This window comes from Silene latifolia, chromosome 7 (assembly GCF_048544455.1).
Source record: "Silene latifolia isolate original U9 population chromosome 7, ASM4854445v1, whole genome shotgun sequence".
Taxonomy (NCBI): domain Eukaryota; kingdom Viridiplantae; phylum Streptophyta; class Magnoliopsida; order Caryophyllales; family Caryophyllaceae; genus Silene; species Silene latifolia.
This window is the reverse complement of record NC_133532.1, coordinates 68,796,930-68,813,580: the sequence shown is the minus strand read 5'-3', so window position 1 is coordinate 68,813,580 and position 16,651 is coordinate 68,796,930. Positions and strand designations below refer to the sequence as shown.

Genomic DNA, 16,651 nt, shown 5'->3' with positions numbered 1-16,651 from the left:
CGGTTCTGTAGTCTATTTGAGATATGAAGGAGAAACCCAAGTAGACTCGCGTGGCTCGGGAATGCGCAACACGGTCCTTCGGCGCCACGTATGGAGCCAAGTATGACATCTACCCTGAGAAATAACAAAAGCAGGACCTCGTGAAGCCTCCGTCGCAGGGACAATTTGTTGACGACCGAATTGGCGAAGCACTCGGTCCGGGTAAAAATAGACAGGGTGATCCAAGCCCAACAAAGTGACGTACCGTGTATGATCAGTATCTGCGAGCCCGGTAAGTGAGCTCAAATGAAGCCATGGTAAGGACCAGCGAATGTGAGACCCTGTTCCGCTAATCAGCATATTTCGCCAGTAATCGGATCCTTGCTCAGAACTGTAGCGCCGTCGCCGATTAGTGAGACTTCTGACATGATAATATTCTGGTTTCAACGGCGGATCAATCAAACCAAGACGCTCGTTGAGCCATACCTGTTAGACAGCCAGAAAAAGGCAGGTAAAAAAAAAGAAAAAAAGACGGAAGAAAAAAAAGAAAAAAAAAAAGAAAAAAAGACGGAAGAAAAAAGAAAAAAAAACGAAAAAAAAAAAAAGACGGAAGAAAAACGAAAAAAAAAAGAAAAAGAAACGTAAAAAAAAAAGAAAAAAAGACGAAAAAAAAAGAAAAAAAAAAGAGACGAAAAAAAAGAAAAAGAAGAAAAAAGAGAAGAAAGACAAACTTGCAGTAGACGGGTTGATCCCATGAATACAGCATCCGGATTGGCTTTTTGTGCATCCAAGCTTTTAATAGTCTCAGCTAGTATAATCCATGCAGGATTAGCACCATTCTCCATTTGCTCCACGACTCGGATTAGTCTAGCTTGGCCGCGATAAGATGGAATTTCTATCGCCCCCTCGAAACAATAAAGATGCAATAGAATGAGGCCAAAGGCGCGGCGTCGATAAATGATCGGTATGTCTGGGTCATTCGCACGCCGGAATTTATGCACTAGCGCAAGCAGGTCCACCCTTCCACCATCGACGATGGTACGGGCTTCATCACGCGACAAGTTTAGATATTCGCGGTATTTTCGGGTCCAGTTGAGCACAAAGTCGGGAACCACAGGCTCTTGCGTGGTCCTCCATCCTCCTAAGACGGTAAATTCTTCAGGAAGAGGACAGATTTCTCCCTCCGGAAAAGCAAAGACATGATGCTCGGGATCCCACACTCTCAGACACTCTTTAAGAAATGCGGGTTGAATCATGACTTGCCTCAGGAAAATAATTTGTTGAATTCCCGCCGCATTCAGATTTTGGATTTCTAAACCCCTGAATTCTGTCGCCCATCCCTTCATGGTCCCAAACAAGGAATTCATGACTAGTTATTTTGTTTTTTCTAAGAAAGATATTCTTTTAAGCAGAGAGATTTCTGTTTGAGAAATTGTGGGAAATCTCAACCCTTAGCCCTTCCTTATATATGAAAAGAGATGAGGAATTTTGGAAGTATAATTCCTTTAGGTTTTGGAAACCTAAATCTTCTAGGAAATTTGGAAACTTGGAAGCCTACTAGCTTTAGGAAGTTTGGTAGCTTTTTGAAATAAGAAAGCAAGTCCCATACCTCCTCTATTTCGGCCGTGTAGGGCCCGTGTGGCGCGCCAAGTGGGCCCCATCCGTCTCGGGTTTTGTTCGCTCATTTCTCTTGCGGAATTCGTCATAGTTCGTGCACCGAGTGACTAATTTACAATTTCATCCCCTGCGCGTCCCATGTTGAATTAACATCCCGTACACACTTACGGATTTTATTAGGTTACGCCCACATTGGTTACGGGTCAGAAAGTCCTAGTCTTTTCGTCAAAAGGTCGTGTCTACCCGTCGCTTTCACTCCGGAAATTTGAAATAAACTTCTGCGATTAATTTTATTGAAAATAAAATTGTGTTTTGATTTGGAAAATCATTTAACTCCAGAAATTTGAAATAATTTTTCGCAATTTTTTTTTTGAAAATAAAATTATGTGTTGATTCGAAAAATCATTTGGACCTAGAAAACTGAAATAAATTCTCGCCTCGAAGAGGCCAATCATTTTCGAGATATTCAAAGTTCGGGTCAATGACCCACCTTTTCTAAGCAATGTTCATGTCTGCGGGTCGATAACCCATTTTCCTTTTCTTTCAACTGGGGGCTCTGTCGCCGTCGGCTCCAGAGACCCATCAAAATTCGGTCGATGACCATTTCAAGTATCAAAATGTCGCTACGTGAATCGCGTGCTATATATTATGATTAAATTTGAAGAATATGCTCCAACTGGGGGCTCTGTCGCCGTTTGCTCCAGAGACCACCACAAAACTGACAGGATGGCATCCTCCTAACAAAGATCGACAGCAGAATGCTACGGAAATGACATTTCCCCAACAGAAACGTCAGTTTCAGTGAATCGTTCTCCCTAGCGAACAAATGAAATTGATAAGCAAAGCGCAAGTTTTGTCTTTACTCACATGAACAATGGGATATTGGCATCCGAGCCGAAGCGTGACTACGGGCCATCGAGCCGAACTACGACGCGGGTTTGATTCCGTCAGAAACGGATACGTAGGCGCCCGAGGATAAGGCTCAACCCACCATATATTTGACACAACAGAAGCAAGAGTCAATCCCCGACGAAGTTTCAGGTATGATCTCTTCTTATGGCATGCGAGCTTACATACGCAAGTCTAATGGACTATAAACGACCCGCAGAATCCTCAGGTCGAGAGGGACCTGGGGTATACTTTGACTTTCGCCTTGTCCAAGCCTCAGTCAAAGTGGGGGCTCTGTAGATACCCATATCCGTCGATATTGGAATTTATAGAGAACCCGACAAACACCCGATGATGATAGGACGCATGTATTTATTAGTTGTCATTGTCATTATTTGGGTTCGTTTTACGATGTGGAATGAGCGTTGTCGACGGAGTATTTTATTAATTTAAATGAAATTTAAATTAAAGCTTTTTTTAAGTGAATTCATTATTGTTTTAATTTGAATTTATTTTTCTTACATTTATTTTATTGAAAATAAAATATATTTTTTTGATTTGAAAAATCATTTATTTTAATGTGTTAATTGATTTGAAAAATCGAATTTGAAAATTTAAAACTCGTTTCAACCACGCGTTTTGGAGCTCGATTATAGCTCGGTTTTTGAGCCCGTTTTCTTTACGAGTTGACATGAATCTCGAGTACACTAACCAACCTAGGCCTCTACCCATTCAACCCCAGTTCGAACCCCCATATCCACACCCAAATCTCGTCCTAAACACTCCCCAACACAGCCCAATTCCTTCCTTTACCCGTGTTTGTATAGCCCATCGAAAGCCCTTCTAAACCGACTCAAACTTGGTCCAAACCTGCAACCCATCACCACCAACCCGTGCTCCACATTACCCACAACAACCCAGCACCTAGAACACCACAAAACCCATCCAATTCCCGTCCCAAATACTCCACAAACAGCCCGCAACACAAGCTGCCTCCCCTGTTTTGCGTGCTCAATCCCGAGCCCAAAACCCGCTCCAAACAGCTACCAAACCCGTGCCCATTAACCCTACACCATACCCTAGTATCCTAACCATATTACCTTAGCTTAACCACCAAGAAAACCCCCATACAAACCCTAAAAACCCCACGAATTAGCTGATGGACAGCGGTATGCGAAACAGCCCGATTTGCTTGTTGTTGCCCTACTTCTACCCTTCGAAACTCCTTATAAATACCCCCCCCCCCCCTTTACCATACATTCATTACTCTAAGTTCTCCCCACAACATACTGCAAATAACAACCATCAATCGTCCAAAAAAACCCTAAACTAAAGCCGTGACAGCCGCTCGAAAACAGGGACACAAATCTTGTTTTCGAGTTTCTGTCGTGGTCTTTGGCCTTGATTCTCGTGCATAAATCCAATTAAAACTTTTGGTTTGTTTCCATATTCACAAAAATCAGTCTTTCTAGTTTCCAAAACATCTTTCGGTTTGAAAAATCGTTGAGAAACGAAGTCGTGGTGAGCGATTGAAAATCGCTGCTCAAGTCTGCCTTTTCAACGTGTTTGTTTCGTAATTTCAAAATTCAATTTCAATTGTCTTCGTCGACGACGGCCCCTCGAGATAAAATCTACGATCGATTACGACCCAAGACGGTGTCAACGATACATGTAGGTTGAGGGTGCATTAAAACTCCCTTCTCTCCTTTTTATTTCGTTTTTTTTTATTGTTTATTTACTAACCATTGTCTAACATCGTCTAACTAATATCGAAACTAGAATAGTTTGAGTATGAGTTAAAGTACCATTCCGACACCCGCGTTGACTTGAGATGGGAAAGAAATCCGCCACATCGGTCGGTCGTACACCCCGTCTCATTTACATATCCTCGTGTTGGAATAGGGCAATTTAATAAATCGAGTTTATTTAATTTGCGTGTATTTATTTTTAACCATATAAAAATTGATTTTTAATGATTTTCCAGACCTATAATTTGTAATTTTAATTTTGGTAGATTTTCGTAATTTATTGCATTGATTTAGTATTTATTTTGTATTTAGCAATGTATTAATTCAAAACCCGCGCAGTGCACGGGTCAATTCTGACATATTTTGAAAATTCCAGATCCGTGCAGTGCACGGGTTTGTCCAGGTTTTGTGTTTTAATTTGCTTCCTTGTTTGACTTTGTTTGATTAATCCTTAGTTTAATTAGTTTATGTTTTAGATTTTAATTTACATTATTTATAATTTATATTGTATGTATGAGCTAACCACTAATGTTTGTTAATACATCTTATGCTAAGCGTAAGCCTTCCTATCCCTCTCTTTGGATGTGTTTTTTCTAGTTTAATCAATGAACCTCACATGCTAAACCACTTCGACGAAGTTAAATGCATTTTAAACGACTTAGAATGAAATTCGCATGATAGGATTTAAATTCAATGGTTGCATACGCATGTGATATCTTTCCGAAATAGCCATCTTTCACCTAGTAGAGACCGTTATTGCAACGGGCGGGGTTGGGTGTTATTTTAATGAAATTAAATTAACTTCCTAACACGTAAAGTCACACGAATTCAAATCTCTAAAATTGGTTTCTAAATTCCATTTAAAAATTTAGTGGCGACTCTTTTAAAATTAAAAATATTTTGAAAAAACATTTGAGTGGAGCGTTTTTCCATGGTCCACAGCAAGACATCGTTCAAACTATTGCTAGGACGACCTTGGAAGCACGAAAACGGAGTTGTCGCCTCAACCCTCCATCAATGCTTGAAATATTATCGTGGTGGTGAAAGGAAGATAGACCGAGACGCTAAACCCTTCTCTAAAGTCGACTCTTTCTTCGCTGATGCAAAATTCTTTGAAGAGAATGGTACTTCCAGTGAGTTCATGCCAACCAACATCTCTTCAACAGGAAAAGGGGGTAAGCGGGAAAAGAACATCATCAAAGAATATAGTGCTGCAAGTTCTGCTAAAGAAAATGATGTTAAGAAAGATGTAGACAAGGCCAGCAAAACAGCTACTCCTGTTGCGTCACCCAAGAAGCAAGAGACGCTGTAGAAAACTACACCACCAGTACTACGCTACATCCCAAAGTCTCGCCGCAAATATGGGGAGAGTCCTTTTGCAAAGTGTCTAACACCAAAGATAGAGCCTAAGGATAAAAAGTCAAGTCTGGTGTTCAAGCAGGAATGGGTGGCGAAAGTCGTTACACCTCTACCAAGTTCATCTCAAACGAAGATTGTGAGACCTCCTCTGAAAGGTTTCGTCTGTTCATCCAATCAATCATCAAGTGAGGAAAACAAGGGGATATTTGATTCCAATGCTTACAAGCTACTTGCGAAGGCTGGATATGACTTTACAAATCCGACTCCTCTCGGCAAAGTTATAGAAGTTGAGCCGTACGGTCTTAACAAAGCGAAACATGAAGTGTTCAAGCAAGATGGGAGCTTCATGGTGACCAGGGCCGGGCTCGGATATGAGTCTCCTGCACCTGTGAATATTGGTGCTCGTAGAAAAGGGGCTACTGCGTCTTCTCAGCACATCACAGTAGAAGAGGTCGAAGAAAATGAAGGAGAGGAAAAGATGCATCCATCTTCAGTCTTCGATCGAATAAGTCCACCTGCAGAGAAGTGTCGTCCTTCTATATTTACAAGGCTAGGGAGACCAAGTTCTTCAACCAAACACATTTCTGTCTTTACCAGGCTTGGCAATCAAGGAGAAAGTAAAGTCAAAGTATCAACACTTTCGTTGCGCACAAATAAGAAGGGTGCAATACATGAACGCTTGGGCGGTCCATCAAAAACAGACTTCAGTCAACTAAGGGCTCCCAAGAAGAATAGCGGTGAGGGTCGTCCTCTCTCAACTTCTACAACACAAAATGAAGAAGAAGTAAGAGTAAGCGATGACTTGAGAAGCGCAATACCATCTCGCATGAAGCGTATGCAAGTAGTGGATATCATCCAGCATGAGCCACTCAAAGCAAGGAGGCGCGTACTAGTTCTTACTGGCCAGCAAAAGAATGCCGAAGAGCTTGTGCCTTCATCTTCACATCCCTGTGATACAAAGAAATCAAGTGACTTAGAAATTACAACGTCGTCATATCACATCATAGTAGAAGAGATACCTGATGAGAACGAAGAAGTTGAGGCGGATGAAGCCCCTGAAACACTTGAAGACGGGGGGCAATCGACTGTAGATGAACTCAAGGAACTCAACTTGGGAACTATTAAAGATCCTCAGCCCATTTATGTCAGTGCTCTGCTGACTAAGGAAGAAGAAGAGGAGTACAACATGTTGTTGGTCGAGTACAAGGATGTCTTCGCTTGGAGCTATAAGGAGATGCATGGACTCAGCCCAAAAATTGCAGTTCATCGTCTAGCAATCAACAAAGACACCAGTCCCAAAAAGCAACCTCAACGTCGTTTCAGGCCGGAGCTTGTACCTGAAATTGAAAAGGAAGTCAATAAACTCATTGAAGCAGGTTTCATTCGAGAAGTCAAATATTCTACCTGGATAGCAAACATTGTCCCAGTCAGAAAGAAGAATGGACAACTGCGCATATGTGTCGACTTCAGATACCTTAATGATGCATGCCCGAAGGATGACTTCCCTTTGCCAGTTACAGAGTTGATGATTGATGCAACCACTGGTCATGAAGCCCTCTCATTCATGGATTGTACTGCTGTTTACAATCAAATACATATGGCACCTGAAGATCAAGAATCAACAGGTTTTCGAACCCCAAAAGGGATCTTCGCTGCACGTCATGCCGTTTGGATTGAAGAATGTTGGCGCTACGTACCAACGCGCAATGCAAAAGATCTTTGATGACATGCTGCATAAAACAATAGAGTGTTATGTTGATGACGTGGTTGTCAAATCAAAGAAAAGAGAAGACCATATCAAAGATCTTCGAACCGTCTTTGAAAGACTTAGAAAATGTCAACTCAAGATGAATCCACTCAAGTGCGCATTTGGAGTCACATCTGGGAAGTTCTTAGGTTTTGTGGTCAGGCATAGAGGCATTGAAATTGACCAAACAAAAATCAAAGCTATCAACGAAATGCCGGAACCAAAGACATTGAAAGAGTTGCGCGGATTGCAAGGACGTTTGGCATACATCCGAAGGTTCATCTCTAACTTAGTCGGGCATTGCCAGCCGTTTAGCCATCTCATAAAAAAGGATGCTCCATTTCAATGGGATGAAAAATGCAAAAATGCTTTTGATAGCATCAAGAAGTAATTGGCCAGCGCGCCAGTGCTGGGGGCACCAATTCCAGGACGGCCACTTGTCCTCTACATTGCAGCACAAGAACGCTCACTGGGGGCAATGTGTGCTCAAGAAATTAAAGACCGCAAGGACAGAGCACTCTACTACTTGAGTCGTACCTTGGTTGGAGCTGCGTTGAATTACGCGCCCATAGAGAAGATATATCTTGCTTTTGTGTTCGCCATCCAGAAGTTGAGGCACTACATGCAGGCGCATACCATACATGTGGTCTCAAAAGCTGATCCAATCAAGTACATACTCTCAAGACCAGTCTTGTCTGGAAGACTTGCGAAATGGGCAATGTTGCTTAAGCAGTATGACTTGGTGTTCGTGCCTCAAAAGGTCATGAAAGGTCAAGCTATCGCCGACTTCTTTGCTGATCATCCAAAGTGCAAGAGAGTGGGAAATTTCAGATGACCTCCCAAGAGAAGAAATTTTCTATGTGGACGTCCTACCTCCATGGCAAATGTACTTTGACGGTGCTGCAAGGCAAGATGGAGCTGGAGCTGGAGTTGTATTCGTAACTCCACAAAATCATCTTATGCCATATGCCTTTACACTCACTCAGTTGTGTACAAATAATACGGCAGAATACCAAGCTCTCATATTCGGTCTTCAAATGACGATCGAAATAGGTGTCAAGGATATGGACATATATGGAGACTCAAAGCTGGTGGTCAACCAAGTCCTTGGTGAATTTGAAGTGAAAAAGGAAGACTTGATTCCCTACCATCAACAGGCATTACAATTGTTGAATCAACTTGACGACATCCATGTTGGTCATGTGCCAAGGAGTGCCAATAAGTTGGCTGACGCGCTTGCTAATCTTGCAGCCACTTTGGCACTTGGGGCAGAAGAGTCTATGAAAGTCCCAATCTGCAATCGTTGGGTAGTATCATCGCTTGAAGGAGAAGAAAATGTAGACACAACCAACATGATATGCGTCTACACAGTTGATGAAGATGATCAAGTCAACCTATCATTGATTTTTTGGACCACCAAAAACTACCCGATGATCCCAGACACAAGGTAGAAATACGTCGACGTGCTCCAAAGTTCATTCACTATAAAGGGACACTCTACAGACGTTCTTTCTCAGGCCAATGGTTGAGGTGTCTAAGCAAGGACGAAGCTACTGAAGCAATGCATGAAGCTCATTCTGGCATTTGTAGTGATCATCAATCTGGGCCTAAACTTCATGATCGTGTAAAGAGAATGGGGTATTACAGGCCAACCATGGTGCATGATTGTATGGACTTTGCGAAAAAATGTGAACCCTGTCAGTTCTACGCAAACTTCATACACCAACCTTCGGAGCCGTTGCATCCTACTGTTTCTTCATGGCCCTTTGAATCTTGGGGACATGATGTTGTGGGACCTCTTACTCCAAAGGCCTCAAATGGACATGAGTATATCCTCGCTGCCACTGACTACTTCTCAAAATGGGCAGAAGCCATCACACTACGGGAAGTGAAGAAAGAAAATGTTGTGGACTTCATTAGAACCCAAATCATCTACAGATATGGTGTACCTCAACGTATCACAACTGACAATGGGAAACAATTTTTCAACCATCTGATGACAAGTCTGGGAGAAAAATTCAAGTTCAAACAATACAAGTCATCCATGTACAATGCCTCTGCAAATGGTTTGGTTGAAGCCTTTAATATAACTCTTTTGCAACTTGTTGAGAAAAGTAGTAGCAAAGTCAAAGCGAGATTGGCATGAAAGAATTGGTGAGGCGTTGTGGGCATATCGTACCACATACAAAACACCTACTCAGGCAACCCCGTACGCATTGGTGTATGGAGTGGAGGCCGTGTTGCCTTTGGAGTTGCATATCCCTTCCTTACGCATTGCTATTCAGGAGGGACTTACAGATGATGAGAATGACAAATTGCGATTAACAGAGTTGGAAGCTCTCGATGAAAAGAGATTAGAGGCTCAACAAAAGCTCCAATGCTATCAAGCGAGGTTGTCACACGCATTCAACAAAAAGGTGCGCCCTCGTTCTTTCCAAGTAGGAGACCTCGTCCTTGCAGTACGAAGGCCAATCATCACCTCTCACAAGCCAGTTGGTAAATTCACCTCTAAGTGGGATGGTCCATACGTGGTACAGGAGGTCTACACAAATGGTGCTTATAAGATTGTTGATGAAGACGGTGTGCGTGTCGGTCCAATCAACGGAAAATTCTTGAAGCGCTACTATTCTTGAGCCTCAACAATGAAGGCTCCTAAGCAAGAGCTTAAACTGCACACCAAAGCTCCTAAACAAGAGGTTAAACTGCATACCAAAAAAAAAAAAAAAAAAAAAAAAATCCTTCCGGCTTTATGAACTACGTCGGCTTGATCTTGTAAAGTGCTTCGAGCTTCACAGGTAAGTAGGCAGCTTGGGTGAATATGTAGCTCAAGTGCAGCCACACTTCCAAACAAACATCATTCTTCTTTATGAACTACGTTGGCTTGATCTTGCAAGTTGTCACCCTGGTCAACTTTGTGAGTACGTAGGCAGCTTTAGCAAACACTTTGTTCAAGTGCAGCCACACCTTCAAACAAACCTCATCCATCTTTGAACTACGTTGGCTTGATCTTGTGAAGTACACTTCGTGCTTTGCAGGTACGTAGGCAGCTTGAGTGAACATGTAGCTCGAGCGCAGCCACACCTCCAAATATAAATCATGTCTCTTTAAACCATGTTGTCTTGATCCTGTTAAGTGCAATTTTATGCTTCAGAGAAATGTACGTCATTGCTCGTAGAGACTTCTTAAAAATATGTTGCAATAATTTGGGATGCATGTCTTCTTCCTCATCACATTGACAAATCTCTTGATGTATTTAACTTGATACATTGCGTAGCCTCTTGGAGTCGACAAGTCAGGTATACTGCATGACATCTCCTAGGAGAGTAGTTCGCCGTCTTTCTTCTGTCGACGAGTCAATACATTGCATGACTCGGAGTAGCTCACAATCTCTTGTCTCTTACACCTCGTGCAGTCGACGAGCTAGGTTCATTGCATGGTAGCTCTAAAGAGAAACCAAAATGACCCATCTCGGATTAGCTCATAGTTTCTTCATGTCGACAAGTCGGTAAATTACATGATCTGGAATAGCTTTAAATCATCATGAGGTCGGCGGATCGGGTACATTGCATGATAACTCCAAGGGAGAATCGAAATGATCCGACCGGAGTAGATTCTACATCTTCAAGCGGTCGACAAATCGGGTACATTGCATGATAACTCCAAGGGAGAAATCGAAATGATCTGACCGGAGTGAATCCACGTTGGTTCATAAGCCTGGGTTGAAGTAACTGCAAACCTGCATACACTACTACTAGCAACCAGGCATACAAGCAAGCAAGGAATATACACATTATATTCAAGTAATTCGTAAAAAAAAACAAAACAAAAAAAAAGGAAAATGGGAATGCTACCTTATTCCTAGTTAATTTCGGATGCCAACTCACAAGGACCAATAGGAAGCTAGTTTCGCTGCAACTTCGATTAAAACAAAAGGAAGGCCAATTTAGATTAAGAGTTGGTGCGCCAATATTATCAAATCTCAACATCATAAATCAAGGAAATTAATCAAAGCGAAAGCGTATGGTTGGCCAAGACTTAGGAGCATTATAAGCTTTCTCATCATTGTTATCTTGCCAAATCTTCAATATTGTCGATGGTGTACTGCTAGTCTCCTACATGGCTACCTGAATAATCAAGAAAAAAAAATCATCACGACTACGCCGTCGAATAATACTAGAACAACTTGTGTACGACGTTGAAATTTGCAAGATCTAGCCACCATCAAGCGTCCTCATCATTGCGGCCCGATGCGCGGCAATCCTACCACTCTGACGCTGCCTCTGATATCCCAATGAACTGGCCAGGGTGAAGATGAAGACCTGTACCATGGGCACCGTTCTCCGCCAAACACTTTGCCGGAAAGTGAAGAGGGGCACCTAATAGGAACTCGGACCAAACCAACATTATAAAGAGCATCATCATACAAAAAAAATGGCCAGCAAGGTCAGAGTCTGAATACATCAAAATCAAGTCATATAAATTGATAATTGTGAAGCATTCGTAATGGAGTATACGAGATTAAATAATCAAGCACATAATGAATCAATGGTGCAATAATGAGAATAAAGCTAAATCAAACTTTGCTTCTTATTTGATAATTACTTCTGAATTTGTCAATCATTCACAAGGCAAAAGAGGAAAATCATGTCGAGAAATAAGGAAGCCAATTTTTCTTGGCAGAAAGAAAATAAATTGAACAAGACGCAGTACCTTATATCTCTATGTGATACAGCAGACAAAAAAGGACGAATCAAGCGCGATAAAGCCAATTTTTCAGAGATGAGGCATGGTAGGGATGAGTACAGAAGTCGGGTTGCTAAGTATATATAATTGCTTGATCTCCAACCCTAGTGCTAAAATAGACCGTCAGCCGCAACGATAAATAAGGAAACCTATTGATTATTGACTTCTTGTATATGTCATATATTTGACTTACACCGGAACTCTAGGTTTCCTATTTGAAAAAAAAAAAAATCAAAGTTTAAGTACGTGGATTATAGGAAGTGCATGTCCAAGATAATTTGATCATGGAGATCTTACGTGAGGTGGCCATTTACCAAGTCAAGCAAAATGACGAGTTACCTTTGTGACACCTAAGGTTCTCGGTGACTTCCAAGTCAAGAAAAAATTCAAATGAGCTTTCTCTCACGACTGGTCATCCGCCAAGTCAGATAATGACAGGGTGACGAGAAAAAATATGGAGCTACCTTTACGACAAGTTAAGGTGCCCTCGACTTTCAAGTCAAGCAAAAATTCACTAGCCAAGCCAGACATGACAAAGTGACGTCAATTAAATTAAATGTCATCCGCCAAATCTAAAAATGATGAGATGACACCAAATAAAAAAATATGTCATCCGTCAAGTCAGATAATGACAAAGTGGCGTTAAAAATAAAATGGACCACCTCAACGACAAACTAAGGTACTACGACTTTCAAGTCAAAGAAAAAAAGTCACTCGCCAAATCAAATACTGATAGAGTGACGTTTTTTTTTTTTTAAAAAGGGTCATCCTTGCGACAAGTTTGGGTGCGCATCGACTTCCAAGTCAAAGCTAAAATGAACCGAGACCTCGCCACATCAAGACACTACAAGTGCACGTGACAAGGTCCCGAGGGGGCAATTTGTAGGCACTGAAAATTCATTAAAGTGCCGGATAAATAAAACAAATTAATAAATTTGAGTTAATACTAAATTTTAGCTTGATTTAATTAATTTGCCCCGATGAAATGAAATACGGGTCAATTCGGATTACAAAATGGGTTATCCGGATCATTAGACCCGAAAAAGATCTAATTTGGGCCAAATTCACTAATAAACCCATAAATGGGCCTGTGAATGCCAAAGTCCACCAAGGGGAATTGAAACTCTATAAATAGAGCCATTTCCATTCATTTCAGAAGTGAGAGAAATCATAATCATAAAATTCAGAGAGAGAAGAAGACACAAAAGCTCTAAAAATTTCCGCTGCAAGACACCTCTGCAAGCAGTCAACAAGCACACCAAAACGGTGCCGCCTGCCCAAGAAATTCAAGTTCAAGCTACAACATTCAAGAGAGAACAAGTCGCAGTGACCCTCTCAAGAATACAAATCGACACCTCCTACAAAGTGCATACCACCTTTACAGGTGTCATTCAAATACAACGTTCGCGCCTCTACAACAGACAGCGTTTACGTAATCTACTACGGCATTTAGAATCAGAGGATACATTAGAGATTGTACACATAAACTTTCTGATATTAATAAAAATTCATTTGTTTCCTATTTTGTATTACATTTATTTTGCGATACAAAATTTGCGGTTACAGTCACTTGTTGATGAGCTGGACTTGGTGGGGATGGGTTGCGGTCCCCCACGGGCGGAGTGGATTACCTGTTGTGATGGGTAATCTGGTAGGGCTGCACACTTCGGTGTGTAGTCAGTTACTGTGGAAGATGATCAGCCGGTTACATTGATTGTTTGTCTTATATTGATTGAATGGTGCTGACCCCGTTGTTGTTGTTTGTGGAATCTGCTGTGATCTATTCGGGGATGGCGAGCAGGCTTGACAGGTATTGCTTTTGGTCAGCTTGGGCGGTCATGGGGGAGTCGTCTTCACCAGTCATAGCGTCATAGTCTCGAGTCTTAATTATGACTTTGTAGTTGTCAACTGTTGGATTTATTTCATTGGTTTTGGATTTGGATTTAGTTGATGTAGACATTTACACTCTTCAGCATTTCTAATAAATGTGTTGGGACAGACACTTTTGATATGTACTAAACTCAGGCAACCGACATGGTAACACTCTTTCATGGCTGGGTGCTCATGGTATGGCACCTTGGTATGAGTGGGTGTTACAGTAAGGTAGTGAATACCCATGCAAAACCCACGCCAATGCAACCCCACAAATACGCCCCCTCCTTAACCCTACGCACGGCAACTACCACCAGCTCAGCACTACCGTGGCCACTACCACTCCTTACCCAGCCACAATGGACACCAGCAGCCCAGACCAACACCCTAACATTCACCATCACTACTACAGATACAGGCTATAACAACGATAAAAAACCATTGTTATATAAAAAAGCGGACGTTGTTAAAGGTTGTAACAACGGTTGGTTTATCTAAGAAACCTGTTGTGAAAATTATTAACAACAGTTAAAAACCGTTGTCGTTACGAGACATTCGTTATGGAAAGTGTGACTAAATTTTTGTGGGAAAGTTATAACAACGGTTACAATTGCAACAACCGTTGTTATAACTCAAGACAACGGGTTTTTCTTTTGAATAACCGTTGTTGTTGATTTAAAAAAAAAAACTTATATATTACTAGATGCATGCATTATTACTGCCCCTTTTATGCTTCCGATGCATAATATGCATTATTACTGCCAAATCCCTGCATATGAAAGGACACAATATTTTGAATGAGAAGGGTTATAACATTTGGCACAACTTCGTAAACATATTAATTAAAAAACAACTCAAACGACACATTACTAAGTATAAATTCATGCATTATCTCAATAACCATTCTATTATATCACTATCTCCACCCTAAACTCCAAACCCTAAATCTTTAAAACCTAATAAACTCCATACTTCCTTCAACAATGAATGATACCGTTCGTAATACATGCATTATGACCGAGTACAACAAGAGTTTCATCCGCCGGTTGCTGGAAATCGAGAGGAGGTACAGGAGCTACCTTGAGGAAGCTCGGATCGCACTCAAGGACACCAAAAAAAATGGCTTGTTAGAGCCGCAGATAATGCAACTATATGACGATATAGCATCTGCGGAACGAAACCTCCAAATAGCAAAGGAGGAGAGGATGAATATCATAGAAGAGAATGCATCCCTATATGAACATCTAAGAATTGTATTTTTAGCAATGAAATAAGTTTATATGTATATATATATATATATATATATATATATATATATATATATATATATATATATATATATATATATATATCACTTAATTAAGTTTATGCATTTATCTCCATCTTCTTCTTCTTTGTTTTATTTTATTTAATTTGTTTTCCTAATAAACGTAGAAAAACTAATTAAGCGAATAATAATTAGAGAAAGAACAATAATGATCGAGAAAAACACATGAAAATAAAATAATTAGAGAAAGAACAATAATGACGGAGATGACAAAACCTAAAATCATAAAGAGATAGATATTTACCTGATAATTAGAGAAAGAAAGAGACGATGACAACAACAGTGACGGAGATGATAAATCGACGATGAGAAAGAGACGATGAGAAAGAGTGTGTTTGTGTGTTTGTGTGTTTGTGTTTGTGTTTGTGTTTGTGTTTGTGTTTGTGTTTGTGTTTGTATTTGTGTTTGTGTTTGTGTTTGTGTTTGTGTTTGTGTTTGTGTTTGTGTTTGTGTTTGTGTTTGTGTTTGTGTTTGTGTTTGTGTTTGTGTTTGTGTTTGTGTTTGTGTTTGTGTTTGTGTTTATGGCTGTAGCTGATCTGTGTTTGTGTGGTATATATTGTTGAAGGTATTGACAACGGTTTTTACACATAAACCCGTTGTCATTAGAGAATATATTAACAACGGGTCCTTAGAAAACCGTTGTTAAAAATTATTAACAACGGGTTTTAATATAACCGTTGTAATTACTTTTCACTAATTTCGCGCCAAATTATTAACAACGGTTATAATGCATTACATAGTAAACTGTTGTTATTAGTTTTTATAATTACAACGGTTGTGCATGTTTGACCCGTTGTTAAAACAAATAACAACGATTAACAACACATAACCGTTGTAATTAAGTTTAGTAAAATTCGCGCCATCCATTCTACAATGTCTTATGGTGATTTTCGTGAATAAGCGTTGTTAAAGGGTCGTTGTGGTTGCCTGGATTTGTAGTAGTGCATACACGGCTTCTAAAGCAGCTCTACTCAACAACTACAAACACCCGACATCATCCTATACATAACAGTTGAAATCACCAACCACAACCCAATTCAACCATCACCGGCAGCAGCCTAGCTAAGGTCTAGACACCTGCCCTAACCACCACCCTCAATATCAACACTTACGACACCACCAACAACAAGAAACACACCTATACTCACAAACCCGCAACAACACCTCCCCTGTTTCCGCGAAACCCGTCAACCATACGAAAAACCGGCCAAACTGCCACCAACCACCACCTATAACACTGGGTCTGACACCCTCGACAACCCCCAACCCAGTTTTAGTCTAGTCAAAGCACGGTGGTCTTGCAACACCCATCCTACACACGGTTTAACTATAACAATAAAACCCGCAACGAACACCCACCCTTCGACATTC

General features: G+C 40.9%; 1 protein-coding gene across 1 annotated transcript; it reads left to right on the top strand.

Moving 5' to 3' along the window:
* The first annotated feature begins 8,222 nt into the window (after positions 1-8,222).
* Positions 8,223-9,971, top strand: LOC141590203 (uncharacterized). The gene is made up of 3 exons (XM_074410809.1): positions 8,223-8,785; positions 8,929-9,165; positions 9,449-9,971. Exons 1-3 carry the CDS (start codon positions 8,223-8,225, stop codon positions 9,969-9,971), a joined length of 1,323 nt encoding a protein of 440 aa, XP_074266910.1.
* Positions 9,972-16,651: the final 6,680 nt, after the last annotated feature.

Bases quoted from the DNA above. Each gene is read 5' to 3' on its own strand.
- LOC141590203 (XM_074410809.1), top strand. From the start codon at position 8,223: ATGTACTTTGACGGTGCTGCAAGGCAAGATGGAGCTGGAGCTGGAGTT. The intron at 8,786-8,928 runs GTAGAAATACGT...TGGCATTTGTAG, and splicing joins CCGATGATCCCAGACACAAG to TGATCATCAATCTGGGCCTA. The intron at 9,166-9,448 runs GTATATCCTCGC...CAACTTGTTGAG, and splicing joins AAGGCCTCAAATGGACATGA to AAAAGTAGTAGCAAAGTCAA.